The 15,132-nt window shown below is 45.0% G+C and overlaps 2 protein-coding genes across 2 annotated transcripts in view; one reads left to right on the top strand and one right to left on the bottom strand.

Moving 5' to 3' along the window:
* Nucleotides 1-1,379: 1,379 nt before the first annotated feature.
* RPL7 (ribosomal protein L7) lies at nt 1,380-4,550 on the bottom strand. The gene is made up of 7 exons (XM_060127389.1): nt 4,505-4,550; nt 3,603-3,711; nt 3,161-3,327; nt 2,497-2,634; nt 2,295-2,404; nt 1,750-1,959; nt 1,380-1,448 (listed from the first exon to the last, which is right to left on the bottom strand). Exons 1-6 carry the CDS (start codon nt 4,516-4,518, stop codon nt 1,751-1,753), a joined length of 747 nt encoding a protein of 248 aa, XP_059983372.1. The 5' UTR covers nt 4,519-4,550; the 3' UTR covers nt 1,380-1,448; nt 1,750.
* Nucleotides 4,551-6,114: 1,564 nt separating this feature from the next.
* RDH10 (retinol dehydrogenase 10) overlaps nt 6,115-15,132 on the top strand; it is a 28,086-nt gene continuing 19,068 nt past the window's right edge. Inside the window, exons 1-2 of the mRNA XM_060127388.1 lie at nt 6,115-6,533; nt 8,187-8,422. Coding sequence (XP_059983371.1) covers nt 6,245-6,533; nt 8,187-8,422 — 525 coding nt within the window. The 5' untranslated portion in view covers nt 6,115-6,244. The remainder of the gene's footprint in view (nt 6,534-8,186; nt 8,423-15,132) is intronic.

Here is a 15,132-nt window from a genome sequence, read left to right on the forward strand (position 1 = left end):
GGTAATGATGTGTCAACATCCATGGACTGCAAAAAATGTGCCACTCAATGCTGAGAGTGGGGGAGACGGGCTGTTTAGGGGCAGGAGGGTATAATGGAACTCTGTACTTTCCACTCAGCTTTGCTGTGAACCTAAAACTGCTCTTAAAAAGTTAATTCTTTTGAAAAAAACATTATTAAATACCACCATCCCATATATAGAATGCCATTTCTATTACTATTCCAAATCCTACATGCCTAGGTAGTTAGCAATATGCCACCTGATCAACTTTATTACAGTAATTACATGTTTTCTTCTGAGCCACTCCTACCGTTCAGAATACTGGTTGTGCAAAGACTCGTGGGCTATACTGTGTAGTTACCTACCAAAGCAGTAAAACAAAACAGGTAATTTCAAAACTTAAAGACTTTGAGGCTCCACCAAGAGATTAATGTATGATTTTGTTATACATTGATCCAACTGTTTACCAAGATATTAAATTTCTTGCAAAACACTATAGACATGTATACATGTAACATTGGTTTTATAAACTATAACCTTGATTTCCCTCCAGGATTCACTGACCCTAAACTCACTATTCCAAATAGCTTCCAACATCCAAGAATTTAAATGTATTTGTCTAGCAACTTTCAAATACTAAAGTGATGATTCTGGTGCAACAAAATCAAAAGAATAGGGCATCTATTTCATACGGCATCATACCCTTGGCGCTATCAGTGAGAATCATAAACCTTTTTCCTTTTATTTTATGTACTTCCTGTTACACTACACTTTAAACTTTCAGGTTTGCTAGCCTAGGTGAGATGATACATAAAAACATACAGGGAATGTTATTTATAAAAGGCTTTCTATTTCAAGTTTTTGCTCACTAGTATTCTCATGACTTCTTTAGGTGCTCCAAATAAATTGCATCCATGGGCACATTTCATTTCTTCCTTCTTGATATACACAATACGTAGTGGAATTATTAGGAACTCACGTAAGTATGGGTAGAAGATGCAAAGCAAAAACATAAAAGTGAAATGCAAAATGAAAATGACACATTTACTCACTACTTTATAGGCAAGCCAAAGCCTGAGAAAATGGAATTTCAGCAACGGATTTTTATTTGTAAACTGAACCTTTACTCATGCACAAAGGCCTGTGAAATGGGCTTTCTTAGAATAGACCCATTTTGGCCAACTCAAAAGTGAAAAATCAGGACTTCGTACAGGAAAATCTTCAATAAACCCCAGGAATGTTTTTCACAAGATACAAACTGGACCCTAAGTTTTACACGCAACAGGCTGTTGATGTGACTTAACTGTGTCACACCAAGATTTGCCACAATAGTTAGGGGACAGCTGAGAAAAGATAACAAAAAGTCACCAAGACAACAATACATTTCAATTTGAGAGCAGTCACTGTTTATTAACTGACCGGATTACAAAAATAATCATGGTAGATACCTGAAAGGAAGGGAAAAAAACCCATTAAACACCTTAATAACTAAGAATTAACATAAACCAGGAAGTTGTAAGAAACACCAATTCAGTTTCCACTATTAAGTAGGAAGGAAAAAAAGGCTTTTTCTTCCCTCCATAAATGTCCTCAAAAGGAGAAACCAAACCAACTGCGATCATATATGATGGTTGATCCTCCCCCCCGCCGCCCCACTAAATGCTGCTTAGAACTCAAACCAAACCCTTACCACAATAGTCATTTTTCCTCCAGTATTAAGTAAACTTCTTTCAGGATGTAGCTGCTCACCTTAGTTCATCCTTCTTATAAGTCTGTTGATCTGGTCTTCCCTGTTGCCAGCATCTCCACCTTCTACAAAATGGGTAGTCTTTTTCTTCATTCCACCTCGTGGAGAAGACAATTTGAAGGGCCACAGGAAGTTGTTTGCTTCTTTGAAACGTTTTCCAACAGTATAGATCTCATGAATCAGATCCTCCATGCAGATAATACCGTATTTGCCTGAACATAAATCATCAAGATGATTTAAAGTTACTAAAACTGTTTATTTTGAGACTATTAAATTTTTAAGGCATTAAGATAGGCTGTGACATAAAGAATTAGAAGTAAATCAAGAGTAAAGTAACAAAGAAGGAAATACATGACTTTATTTACAAAGATACAGCTCAAGCCAACGAAATCATACCTCCATTTTTCATAAATATTGTAGGGAATAAAGGAAGATGCATAATAGTGAGAAAAATCAGGCCACAAGATGCCAAAAAATATCATTTTGTCTGATTCAATAACTTTTATAATTAATAATAATAACTTTTCCCCAAAGAGGTAGAACCTACCAAGAGATCGAGCAATCAACACGTTATCCGTCAGGGCAATTCTCTTCTTGTTGATTTTGCCATAACCACGCTTGTAGATCAATTCATTTACTGACTTCAGGTTTGGGTACCTAAATATGGAAATACAGATATAAATGACCCAATAAGACTATCACTGTCAAAACACCTGCCAGTTTACCAAACAGAAATCAAAGACACCTACCCCCATGCAATGTATGGTTCCACAATTCTCAGCATGTTAATTGAAGCCTTGTTGAGCTTCACAAAGGTGCCATTGAAAATCTGACGGAGGCGAAGAAGCTGCAACACCTTTCGAACCTTTGGGCTCACACCATTGATACTGCAATGAAAAAATACAAAAAATTCATTTAGCTTTTATCAGAATTTTTACTAGTAAAAGACGAGAAACTAACTATTACAATTTTGGGCAACACGTGTCACACCTAAATAAGAAGCCTCGCATGTTACAAAGACCACTTTTCCCTTTAGTTAGCTGTATTCTATTACCTCTGCCAGCTTGCCTCCCCTGCAAGTAAACTGTCTTTTGACACATACCTTTCACGTTTACAACTTTCCCTAACACTCTTATTACTGCTAGTTTTGCATACATCTTTGTCACAGCACTTATGAGGCTCCAATTTAACTGCTTTTGAAGGTAACCTCCAGGACCCTGAACTCAAGTGCTCAATTCGAGAATGGATAGATGCTTAGGGCACAGGGCTTACAATCACTAAATTACTCTCCTCACCACCCAAATATTTTCATTCCAATGTTTTACAACCAAGGTCCCCACAAGTACTGTGAAATTTTACTGGGATTGTGTAGCTTTCCCTTGAAAACCAGAATGCAGTAAAAACTGAACTTACCCTCTGATCCTGATGACAAATGCCAATTTGGGTTCCGCGGGTACGTAGAAGTTGCCAGCTTTTCTTGCCATCCTAGCCATTCGAATCTCAGTTCTGTACATCTGCCGGTACTCCTTGTGATAGTGCTTAGCTTTTTCATAGATGAGCTTCCTCCTTGCCTTTCGAAGCTGAAAACCAACATCAGTTGTTCATCTGCTTTTTAGCTCCCAAACACAACTAGCAGTATCAGTTCTTTCCAAGAAAACCCTTCCCTTGAAGCTTTCTCACTACAGTATGCGTTAACATTGCAAGAGGGAGACAACTAACTTCACTTGGAAAGGTCGTTCTAAGTTAACCATGCTCACTGGTACAGCAGCTGAAGTAAACAAGCCTTGTTAAAAACATTCACCTCATTTTCAATCGTAGGGCCTTTTAACTTGGTGCCTCAAAGAAGTTTACTTACCATCTTCTGGGCAAATTTCTTTCTCAGGCGCTTGATCCTAAGCTCTGCGAAATTCTTTCGCTTTTTCTTAAGGGTTTCCGGCACAGCAGGAACCTTCTTTTTCTTCTCCCTAACATTAGCAGACAGAGCGTTAATTCAGAAAGCTCACAGCACTGCAGCACTCCCATTCTGTACTGAGCGCTCTCTCTTAACACTACTATCACCACTGACTTCAAAGGTACCTTTCTTTAACCGCTGTAGCGTGCTACGGTGTAAGATGCAGATTTTAGAAAATTCCTATGCCAGTAATCTTTACCTCTAACACGGACCACTTCCTTTAAACGAGTCACAAAAATAACAAATTCACATTTAATCTACCATCACTCCCGGGGTCCCACGACAACAAAAATGCCGAGAGCAAACCGTGCAGAGTAAAAGGCTGCCGCAAGACACTGATCCCTAGACTATTAGTGAGTGTGAGTCTAAGAGCACTTAAGAGTCTCAAGAGAAAAAAAAAAAAAAAACCTCAAACAAACCCCCAACGACAACCCTGGTTCAAGCCTCAAGCTCCATATGCTGTAAGCAGAGACCTGACAGCAGGGACGCTTCGGACAAATGCCAGCTAAAGAAAAAGAACCCCATTCAGAGATTCTGAGCCTCCTTCAAAAGACGAGAGACTGGACAACCTGTCGGTTCCGCACATATTCAGCTCTCACACCTCGTTCCCGGTAACTCCAAAACCTCGCCCCAAGGCCTCCTGAAGCCCATTTCAGCCTAAGACCACCAGGAGTGTCACACAACTCCACAAACACACAGGTAAGTCGACAAAGAGACAGATTACAGATGGAACGAGAGAGAGTGAGACAAAAGCCTCTGGTTTCGGGGATGGAGGAGGATTCTCGAGAGGACGAGGAGAAACTTACTCAGCACCTTCCATGGTTCCAGCCGGGAAAGAGGAAGTTGGCGCATGCGCGCTGTTCCACTTAAAGACGGCGAGCGTGAAGCCCCAAGACTCATAGGTGTCCCAGGATAAGCCAGAAAAAAACTCAGAACTGAGAACTCGTATTGCAGAAGCAGAATTAAGAACTGCCTGATTCAGCCTCTTACGATCAAGTTTCAAGTAAAATCTGTATGGGAAAAATTAATGTATTGGTTAGACTCTTTAACCAATATGATGAGAGAAAAGAGTGCCGATACCTTGACAACTCGGGGTCCTAATCCCTGGGCTGCGTTGACAGGATACGGCTCGAATTCTACCCAGTAATATATGCAAATGACGCGCGACCGGGGCGCGAACTACAAATCCCGGCATGCATCACTTTCACGGCCCGCCTGGCGGGAGGGCAACGCTTGACCGGGTCGGTAGGGAACCACGGCGGTGGTGATTCCAGTCGGGGAAATTGAGAGCCTTTGAGCCTACGTTCCAAAGCCTACGATTCGAAGTTGCTGCCGGCTTTTGACCGCCTTCTCGGCTCCTTGCCAACCCCAGTAGAAGACCGGCACGCCCGTTGCCGCGCTGCCGAGGTCCTTCTCTTCGTTCCTCCAGCCTGCAGGGCTGTCTTCCGCAGCGCCTGATCGCAGGCGGGGCCACCCAGAGCCCCCTGGTTAACCAAAGTGACGAGACGGGGACAAGCGAGGAGCGGACGGCCAAAGGAAGATGGCCGGGGCACTGCCGACCGTCCGGTCTGGCAGGCGGAGGCCGGGACACCCCACGGCAGGGGGCGTGAACCGCGAAGGGAGGTGCGAGGAGGGCTGGAGGCTGCGGCCACGGCCATGTGAGAGGGGCTGCCCCGCCGCGGTTCGGCGGACGGCGAGCGGGCGGCGAGCGGGCGGGGGGCTGGGCCGGGGGCGGGGTGCGCCCGGGGGCGGGGAGGGCCGAGCCGAGGGAGGGCCGATGCCGCCGCCGGCTCTTCCCGGTCGCGGGTTATATAGCGCGGAGTGTGGAGCCTTCTCAGAGGCGGTCGGGAGCGCTCCGACTTGCAAGTGGCGCTGCGTTTCGGAGCCCGGTGCCCGAGTGACAGCCGCGGGGAGTGCAGGGCAGGGGACACGAGACCGCGGAGGCAGCTGCAAGACGTTGGAGAGCGCTCTCCTGCACCGAGCGAGTCGCCCCTTCCTGGCGTTCCCGCTGCCCCGCACCCCACTCTTCCACCCTCTTGCAACTTGGATCAAGTTGACAACTCCCGCGGCGGCCGGCCCGCCCGTGCCGTCTCCGCTGCGCGCCCCTCCCCCGGAGTGAGAGGGAGCCGCCGCGCCGGCTCCGGGGACGCTCGGGCGGCGGCGGCGGCGGCGGCGGCGGCGGCTTGGCCATGAGAGCAGCGCGCGCCGCCTAACTCGCGGCTGTCACCGCCGCTGCAGCGGGACCGGCCTGCGGCGCGGGCGCTCCGGGACAGGCGGGCGGCAGCCGGCAGGAGGCGCCGAGCCGGGCGGCTGCCGCGGCGGGCACAGCCCGGGGCCACCGCGCCGAGCCCGGGCGGGAGTGGCCCCGCGCAAGCGGAGAGCGGCGCTGCGCACTCCATCCCGGCGGGCACCTCGGGGGCGGGCGCGGGGCGCAGCCTTCTGGTCCCAGCAGCTCTGACAAGCGCCCCCGGGCATCTCGGGGGCTGCGGGGCGCGGGGTGGGCGCGGACGCGGGCGCTGGGCTCGTGCGGGGCCCCGGACGTCGCGATGAACATCGTGGTGGAGTTCTTCGTGGTCACTTTTAAAGTGCTCTGGGCGTTCGTGCTGGCCGCGGCGCGCTGGCTGGTGCGGCCCAAGGAAAAGAGCGTGGCTGGCCAGGTGTGCCTCATTACGGGCGCCGGCAGCGGCCTGGGCCGCCTCTTCGCGCTCGAGTTCGCCCGGCGCCGGGCCCTGCTGGTGCTCTGGGACATCAACACTCAGAGCAACGAGGAGACGGCGGGCATGGTGCGCCACATCTACCGCGACCTGGAGGCGGCGGACGCCGCGGCGCTGCAAGGTAAGTGGGACATGCACCCGAGCATTGTTGGGTCAAGCCTCTTCCCACCCCTGCGCCCTACCCTGGAGGGCCCCGAAACCCCACTGTCACGGTCAACCCTGCTCTCGAGGAAGAGAACCCCCCACCCCCACCCCAGCCCGGTCCTCTGCGAGTAGAATTTGTCCCCTAATAAAGGAACACGATCACCTCTGTATTAGAAGGGAGAAAGTGCGCTAAAGCCTTGTCTTAACGGAGGTCCTGTCCCTTGGAGCACGACTGTGGGGTTTCCCAAGCCCTCGGAGGCTAAGGAAGGCGAGGGAACTTGTTACCACCGGTTTGAATCCTAAAGAAATGTCTCAGTCTCGTTTGCGAACGGGAAACTAGTGTCTTTGGGAAGTTGTTCTCAGACTCTACTGATGCATGTGTATATGTTACTGCGGTCTGAACCGCTGAGACTAGGGCAGCATTGATGATTTCACTATAACTTTAGCCACGGGAAAATAATTAACATTGTTTCACCAGAGACAAGTCAGTACTTTAGTTACATACTCAGCCTGATTGAAAGGTAACCTCCTCTCTTAAGGGAAAACGCTTGAAGGATTCAAGCCCTATTGTAAAATTCATTCAATGTTTTTGATAACCTTAGGAAATCTGCATTTCTGGATATTTATTAACTAACCTGAATCTGAGATTTTTTTTTTTTAAAAGCCAAAGCGGAGACCGTAACTGACCATAAGTTTGGGTCTGGGAGATTTGGTAATGGCTCTTGCTTTTTTGACAATTTTTTCGTCTCCAGGGAAAACATTGAACTATATCTGGAAGATTAACTTGGGCACCACCCCTCCCCCATGTTGATCATTTGTCACCAAAAGTATTGGCACTTGCCTTTTAGGTCAGAAAATCGAAGGTCAAAACTAGTATGTTTTCACCATTGGTAAGAGGGTAGCAAATAGAGATTTTTGTGCTCCCTGCCCAAACCGAAAAGGGAACAGTCGTTGTTTTACAGGGAAGGTTTTTTTGGTTTTTAAATTGAGTTCTTATATGGTAAAATTGCATATTTACCTGTAAACTTGGTTTATATAAGAATGCTTCTTTGGGGAGTTCAGCTACTCCAGTTAGACCAAACCAGTGTGAGTCCCACTTTTTTATCAGAAACTTGGTTGATTTCTTGGCTTTGGATGAATTCAGATCATTAATTACAATTTTGATTTGTGAACCTTGAGATGAGTTTCCATTTTGATGGTGCACATACTAAAGAGTAAGAGCTGTTTCTGGCCACTGTTCCCCCAAAAAGAGGAGTGTGTAGTGCATGTGTTTGGGAGGAGGGGGTGTTACTCTCTGGGCTGAGATCAGTTCATTCCAGGTGTCTTTAGCTCCGGGAAGCCGATCCCATGAGGTCTGACTTGTATTGGGCTTGTCACAATTACATGATTTTCCCCTAAGCAGAGTTATCCAGTAAATTGCTGTAATTCCCAAAGACTTTTGGGGGAGGAAGGCAGCTGTAAGCTCCGTCATTGGCAAGGCTTACGGTGTTAGAAATTTGAAGCTCACTGTAGTGATTTTTGTTTTGTGTGATCTTTGTCCTACTGATGGCCACGTGACTCATGTTTTGCACCCCCCCCAATCCCTTCTCTGTTCCATTTTTTTTTTCTTCATCTGGACTTCTGAGGACAGCTGGGAATGGTGAGGAAGAAATTCTGCCCCACTGTAACCTGCAGGTTTTTACCTACACCTGTGATGTGGGAAAGAGAGAGAATGTCTACCTGACAGCGGAGAGGGTCCGCAAGGAGGTTGGCGAGGTCTCAGTCCTGGTCAATAATGCTGGCGTGGTCTCTGGGCATCACCTTCTGGAATGTCCTGATGAGCTCATTGAGAGAACCATGATGGTCAATTGCCACGCACACTTCTGGGTAAGTATAAACATGCTTGTTTTTATTACTGGGCCCTACTCAGCAGGAAGGCTGGGAGGGAGCGAGACTTCGGGACCAGCCTGAAAGCCACCTGCACTCTTTCACCACAAAGCTTACTTCCACTTCACTCCTCCCCCGGTGAATTACAACGTATGCCGGTTACTATTAAATCATTGTTTTCTTTTTTTTTTCCCCTCCAATTCAGTATTTCTGGAGAGAGTAGAGGACTGAACATTTTGAACTAGTTTGGAAGATTGCCATAAAAATAACAAGAGGGAGCATAAAACCCTGGGTTTGTTTATTTTACTTTCTGTTGAGTTTGTAAAACTTTGGTTGTTCTTATGAATTCCTAAAGTCAGAGTTTAGGCTTCCAAATTACTGCTCAGCCACATTTTAGAAAGTGCCAGAGATTCTGAGATCAGCATTTGTGGTCCCATGGGAGTGGTCAGGCCACCCTGGCAGTTCCTTTACCATCCATTGACTGTCCCCAAGGTCTGTGACATTGTCCTGTTGGGGTATATCTCAGCACTTTCTCAGCTTAGAGGATGCGTCTCTTTGGAGAACAGAAGTCACCTTGATAGGACCACAGAGTCCCTATGTAGAGGGCAGGGGTGTTGTGAGACCTGGCAAACCAGGGACATGCACCATGTCAGCTTCTAATCATCAGAGCTATTACATCATCTAAATAGATGAGAGGGGAGGGCCTTCTGCTCTGGGGGCAAAACTAACCCCAGTTTTGCAACTAAATTTATCTTCAGTAATGGTAGGTGTGAAGTTCTCCCCATAACTGTACACTCTTGACCCACTTTCTGCTTTTCTTCCCCCATAGTATTTCTCCTTTTCTTTTGTAGGCAGGTAGGATCCAATAAAGAAAGGGTAAGGAAATAGGTTTGTTGTTTTTCTTTTTTTTTCTCTCCCATAGGCGGCTTAGCCTTCTAACAGAACACAACAAAGAACTGTTTCTCCTAAATAGGTCACATTAAACCTCATTAATTTTTTAGCAACTGTTTTAAAAACTTAATCTAGCTATAGAAGTACTTATTCAAATGTTGCTCCTTGAACATTAAACCATTTCTCTGCCCCTGGAAGAAGCTTATTTTAATGTTGTATTTTTAAACGTGAGCTTTATTTAATTCATTTCCAGAGCTCTAGAAATGAACATTTAAATGACATGAGCTAACTCATATCTATGTTTTAAACGCATAGGAGGTTACCAAATACAGTTTGGAGGGCTTTGAGTGTGCTTGTGTGTGTGTGCACCGGGGGTGGGGAACTGAATATAAGTGCTTGCTGCTGTGGGGTCCACAGGAACAGGCGGCAAGTGACAAAGGAGTGGATCAGGTGAGTAAAAGCCAGCACAGCAGAATAAACTTGGCAATACAGTGTATCAAGAATCTTGTGTGTTTATAATTCTGAGTAAAACAAACAGCCACCACTTGAAATAAAAGATGCACATAAATTGCAAGTAGACTGTAGTTTTCATATTTAAAGCCTGGTAAGGATGAGGCTGCCAGAGAAACGCCAGCTGATTTCAGTCAGGTTGTCATCCTTAAACAGATATCCAGCCGTCGGTCAGCTAGTTATGAGCCACCAACACCAGGATTGTTTTTTTCCAATAACCTTTGACTGAGATGATGTATGGTTTCCAAAATATGAACTTTTACCTACACAAAATACTCTCAAGTTTAACCATCTTGCCTACCTTCTCTGCATGAATATTTTGCTGAATTGTACAGTTTCAAACATAACAAGATTTTTTTCTTTTAATTTATTTTTGGCTGCGTTAGGTCTTCGTTGCTGCGAGCGGGCTTTCTCTAGTTGCGGCGAGCGGCGGGCTACTCTCTTTGTTGTGGTGCGTGGGCTTCTTATCGTGGTTCTCTTGTTGCGGAGCGCGGGCTCTAGGTGCGTGGGCTTCAGTAGTTGTGGCACGTGGGCTGTAGAGTGCAAGCTCAGTAGTTGTGGCACACGGGCCTAGTTGCTCCTCAGCATGTGGGATCTTCCTGGACCAGGGATCAAACCTGTGTCCCGTGCATTGGCAGGTGGATTCTTAACCACTGTGCCACCAGGGAAGTCCCAAACATAACGAGATTTTTAAAGAAACTCCATACAAACTCCATACAATTGCTCTTACAAGCAGTTAGGTACTTGTAAGAGAAAAGAAGCTTCTTTTTGCTAGACATCCTATAAAAAGAGAGCTAGAGTGTATTAAGCATAGAAAATCCATTGCTTTCGCTTTGAAAATGCACATCAGTTGATATACTTCTAAGTAGAAAATTAAATCAAATTTCCAACGACAAAAACTACTGTGGACCTGAATCTCTATACCAAGGAGGAACATACCACCTTCTCAGAGTCCTTACTTTGCTTAGAGATGTTGCTTAACGTCTCTTAACATCAATTTAGGGAGTTCTTGGAAGCTTTGACAGTAATGACGTCACTTCATATTAAAATATGGGAGGCTCCTGAATTCTCCAGCTGTTTTTCCCCTAAGCATCTAAACTTAAGAATTTATTTTCTAAATTGAGTCAAAAAATTCATTTTAGAGTTGGAATTTCTGGCTCCTTGCCAAGACTTACAGACCTTTTAAGAAGAGCTCTAGCAACCAAAATTTAAAAGAAGACTTACTATAATTTTATAGTGATTTATTTTGTGTGTTTTGAGGGGCGAGGTTTAAGTGGTACAAGCTACCACCTGAATTCAGCTTCCCTTCCAGTAGTCCCCTTAGGTGAAAATGTTCATGGTAACTGTTCCCAGATGTATTGGCATGTGCTTTTTCCCTTCCAGAAAAAATAACCAGCATGTCTTTTTACTGCATCTGGGTGGGGAAAAGAAGTTGCCCCATACATTTTAAAGAGTGGATCAGCTGAGCAAAGACTTGTTCATCATTTGAACAGATCATCTTTAACCAGCCTTTTAAGTAGCAGTTGGTGTCTGTGTTCATAACATAATAAAGAGCGTGTTGATCCTGACCCAGAGGTAAAGTCATAGGCAGTGAACTAGAAACCATGTGGACGTTCACTGAAGAGCTATGGGGGCTCCTCCTTTGAACCATGCCTCGTGCCACTCCCCCAGCCTGGAAGGCCCACTTCTCCGCTCCGCATATCTTTTGAGGCCTGGCTCAAGTTCTTCATGTAACCTCCATCCCCACTCCAGCCCTTTTCTGGCATTTTTGCTTATCAGAGCCGCAGGGATCCTTAGAGACCATCTTGTGCAACCCGTTGTTTTCTGATGAGGCTGCCGTTAAATGACTTGCCTCTTCTTTCCCTTGATCTCTCGCGGTGTTTGTTGTCTCCCCCATCCTCTGCGCACAGTGTGTGCTCTTTGGTGTAACTTTTGATTCGTTGTGCCCTGAGATCCCCAAGTAGATGGCAAGCTGGCTGCAGGCAGTTTGTTATGGCCGTCTGTTTGTTTTCCCCTGCCAGGAACAAAACTCTACTCCTAGTCACTCAGTAAATGTTTGATAGTATAGGCTAAGCTTCCGCTTAAATATTTAGAAGGTAACCTATTCAGAGAATGCTCACATGGGTCTGGCTTCTGAAGTTTCAAAGGGTAAGCCTTATGTTGGACTAATTCAAGCTGCATAAGATTGACGGGATCTCAAAGTGAGGCTGTCTCACATTCGTTATTGTGTCTGTCTCCTTTTGTGTTCCTCCACAACTTTTCCATTCTCCCTGCCCTACCTGTAAGCCTGTTTTTTACTGTAGTATATTGACGCTGCTCATTGGTGCAAGGCTAGCGACTTTGAGAAGGCTGGTGCTGATAGACCAGTTTGAATCAGCTCAATTTGACTATATGGCAGTCATTCATATTTGCCAGTGGCCGAGCCTCAAGGAGAGGATTCCTGCTGCAGTTCTTTCCTTGCTTCTTAACCTCGAACCTATTTACATACACATTAGAAGCTTTTGCAGTACTTGGCATTATTCTGCACAGCCCCCCAGTCTGCTGTGATACTTTACCATCCAGTGTTCTCCTATCACCAGCAGCTCTCCTAGGAACCTTCCCTTGGTCACCAGTCAAGAAGTGATAGATTTGAGGTAGGTTCTAATCAGCATAATCTGTTGTGCAACATTCACAGTTAGGACAAGAACGTGAGAATGTGTACAGTACAGCGCACTTGAATTTTGGCATAAGTCAGAGAAACAATCCACTCAGGTTCTCTCTGTATCTGGGTGAGGTGCAAAAGCTTGAAAATACCTCTCTAGTATCCTTTGAAACATGGAGAGTTGGCCTCTATATAGCAACTGCAAACACATGTTTCGCCCAAAACATTAAGTATTGCTTCATTTGTTATTTTTTAAGAGGAATCTTAAAAAAAAAAAAATCGTTGCTTGCCATTTCTAAAAGACAAAGTTTATCTGTAGATCCTTTTTGACCAAAGAGCTGCACTTGGCATTTATACGAGAGCAGCAAATTGATCCCCGATTAACCAAAAGGGGGAAGCAAAAGCATTTAACTCCAGGCCTTTTATGTTCTGAAGAAGTTTTGCATGGTAAAGGACTAAATCTGTCAAACCGCTAGTTGGTAATTTACTTCTATTGATATGATAGTCAGACAAGATAATTGGTAGTTAATTAATAGACCACTTAACTTAAAAGGTTTCACAGTTTTAAAATACTAATTACTGAATTAGGCATTTATCTATATCCAAGTGTCTAAAGTCTATTTAGTTAAAATCCATCCAGGAAAAGTAAAAGCCCACCAGCTAGATCTGAGTAATGTAGCACTTAAAGACATTAGTGCTGTGGTTGCGCCTAATATCTCGTGAATGGTCCCTAATCATTAATGCTTAAGTTCTTATGTGATTTACTGGTTTTTAATCTCAAATACTATATTCCTCTGATCTCTGGTTAGAGAAATCTAGTTGTGGTCAAGGCTTCTTAGATTTAGAATTTAAAAAAAAAACACATTTCTATTCTTATAAAATTATTTGACTGATACTTCCTCCTCCGAAGCATAATATTAAGAATTCTATAGAGTATTGTTTTCCCTACTAAAAACTTGAAATTCATGGTGTATTTTCAAGTCTGTACTAGAGCTGGCTTTTGTTATTAAATGAATTCACATGCATAAAAATCAAATGTTTGAGCTTCAGAAATAAACTTTTTGTGTCTTGAACCAAACTGTAAATTGACATAGGGTCAGCCTACTTTATCTATTAATTCTCACGGTCACAGTTAAAAACCGAATAAAACATCTCTTTAGATAGCAGCTGCATGGATACTTGGAGCTCTATACCTAGCAGGGTCATTTCACAGCCTTCTTTCCTAACGTAAAATAAGATCACATGCTCACTGAGCTTTAAGTTTCTATATTTGATATATTACATGCTGGACCCAAATCTAGGGCTACTAGAAATAAACATCTATGGCATGATAAACTGTCACTTTACATAACTGGTGTGAGCAGGGAACCATCCTATAAAAATCTTCCCAACACCTTTGATAAATGTTGTAATCTGTGTCTGGTTATCTGAGTTGTTTAGAAAATATTGCTAAGTAACCAGTGTCATATGAAAAAATAGCAGGGGCTTGCTTAATGGCCAAATCCAATGTGTGACGTGACCTTTCTACAGAACGTGAGCCTGTTGACCATCTCTTTGAAACGCTGGTGCTCTAGCTTCCATGATAAGCCCCCTTTCTCCTGCTTCTCTTCCTGTCTTCCCAATCCTCTTAGCCTCCCTACCTCCGAGATACGATGGGTGTTTAGTACGGCACACGCAGACCTCTTCTCACTGTGCACCTCTAGTTGAGTAATCTGTTTACTTCGGTGGCTTCAACTGTGATTTCTAAGAGTTCCCAAGTTCATACAACTGTCTCAGCTCTTCCACGCATTCCCTAAAACCAGCAAGCCTCAAAACTGAACGAATTCCTCTTTGCCCCTTCTTGAACTCCCTGGTGTGGCCAGTACCAGGCTTGGGAACATCAGCAGTGTCTTTAATTCTCCATCCCGCACACATTCATGGGTCACCAAATCCTGCCTGATCTGTTGCTATCATGTACTTTAATCCCCTCCTTTCCATTCCCGCATCCTCCTCTGTGCCTCTTTCACCTCTTTCCTGGCCTCTACAAAGAACCTCTGAACTTCTCTCCAGTTTCCAGCCTTTGCTCCCCAACCCAGGGTGATCTAAGCAGACTTGAGTTTGTTATATGCCTGCTTAAAGATGATGCTGACTAGAACCTACCCCAAGCCCCGTGTGACCATATTGTTCACAGCGTGAAGTCCAGGCTTGTGAGCATGGCAGCTTAGGCCTTCCAGCGCTGCTTTCCACCTGCCTTCCAAGCTCATCACCTGTTACACCCCCTGGCAGACTGTAAACACCAGCCAGGCTGGACACCACGCTGGGCCTGACAGGGCCCGGCACACTCAGCTCTTCTGCCATTTGGGTCCTGTCTTACTGGGGAGACAAAAGTTGAATAGTTCAGACAAGTATCACTACTCCTGAGAAAGAAAAGCGAATACATTCAAAATCTTTTCATGTTGACTTCATAGTGTCTTTATATACTAAGGGGGCAGTCCTTGTAGAATAGTGTCAAGTTCCTGGTTCAGGGAATGGACCTCTCTTGTTTGATTATGTGCTGTTTATCTAGATTCCTGGAAGCAAACTTGGTATTCTTTTTTCCCTCATTATTTCTACATCCAGGGCTTTATCCAGTGTCTGCCCAGGTAGAAATTAATCTATACGGCATGTCAAAGAGGAAGCATCCGTTAGT

Source organism: Lagenorhynchus albirostris, chromosome 17, assembly GCF_949774975.1.
Source record: "Lagenorhynchus albirostris chromosome 17, mLagAlb1.1, whole genome shotgun sequence".
Taxonomy (NCBI): Eukaryota; Metazoa; Chordata; class Mammalia; order Artiodactyla; family Delphinidae; genus Lagenorhynchus; species Lagenorhynchus albirostris.

Bases quoted from the DNA above. Each gene is read 5' to 3' on its own strand.
- RPL7 (XM_060127389.1), bottom strand. The intron at 3,328-3,602 runs GTAAGTAAACTT...GTTGGTTTTCAG, and splicing joins AGAAATTTGCCCAGAAGATG to CTTCGAAAGGCAAGGAGGAA. The intron at 1,960-2,294 runs GTAGGTTCTACC...ATTTATGTTCAG, and splicing joins GTTGATTGCTCGATCTCTTG to GCAAATACGGTATTATCTGC.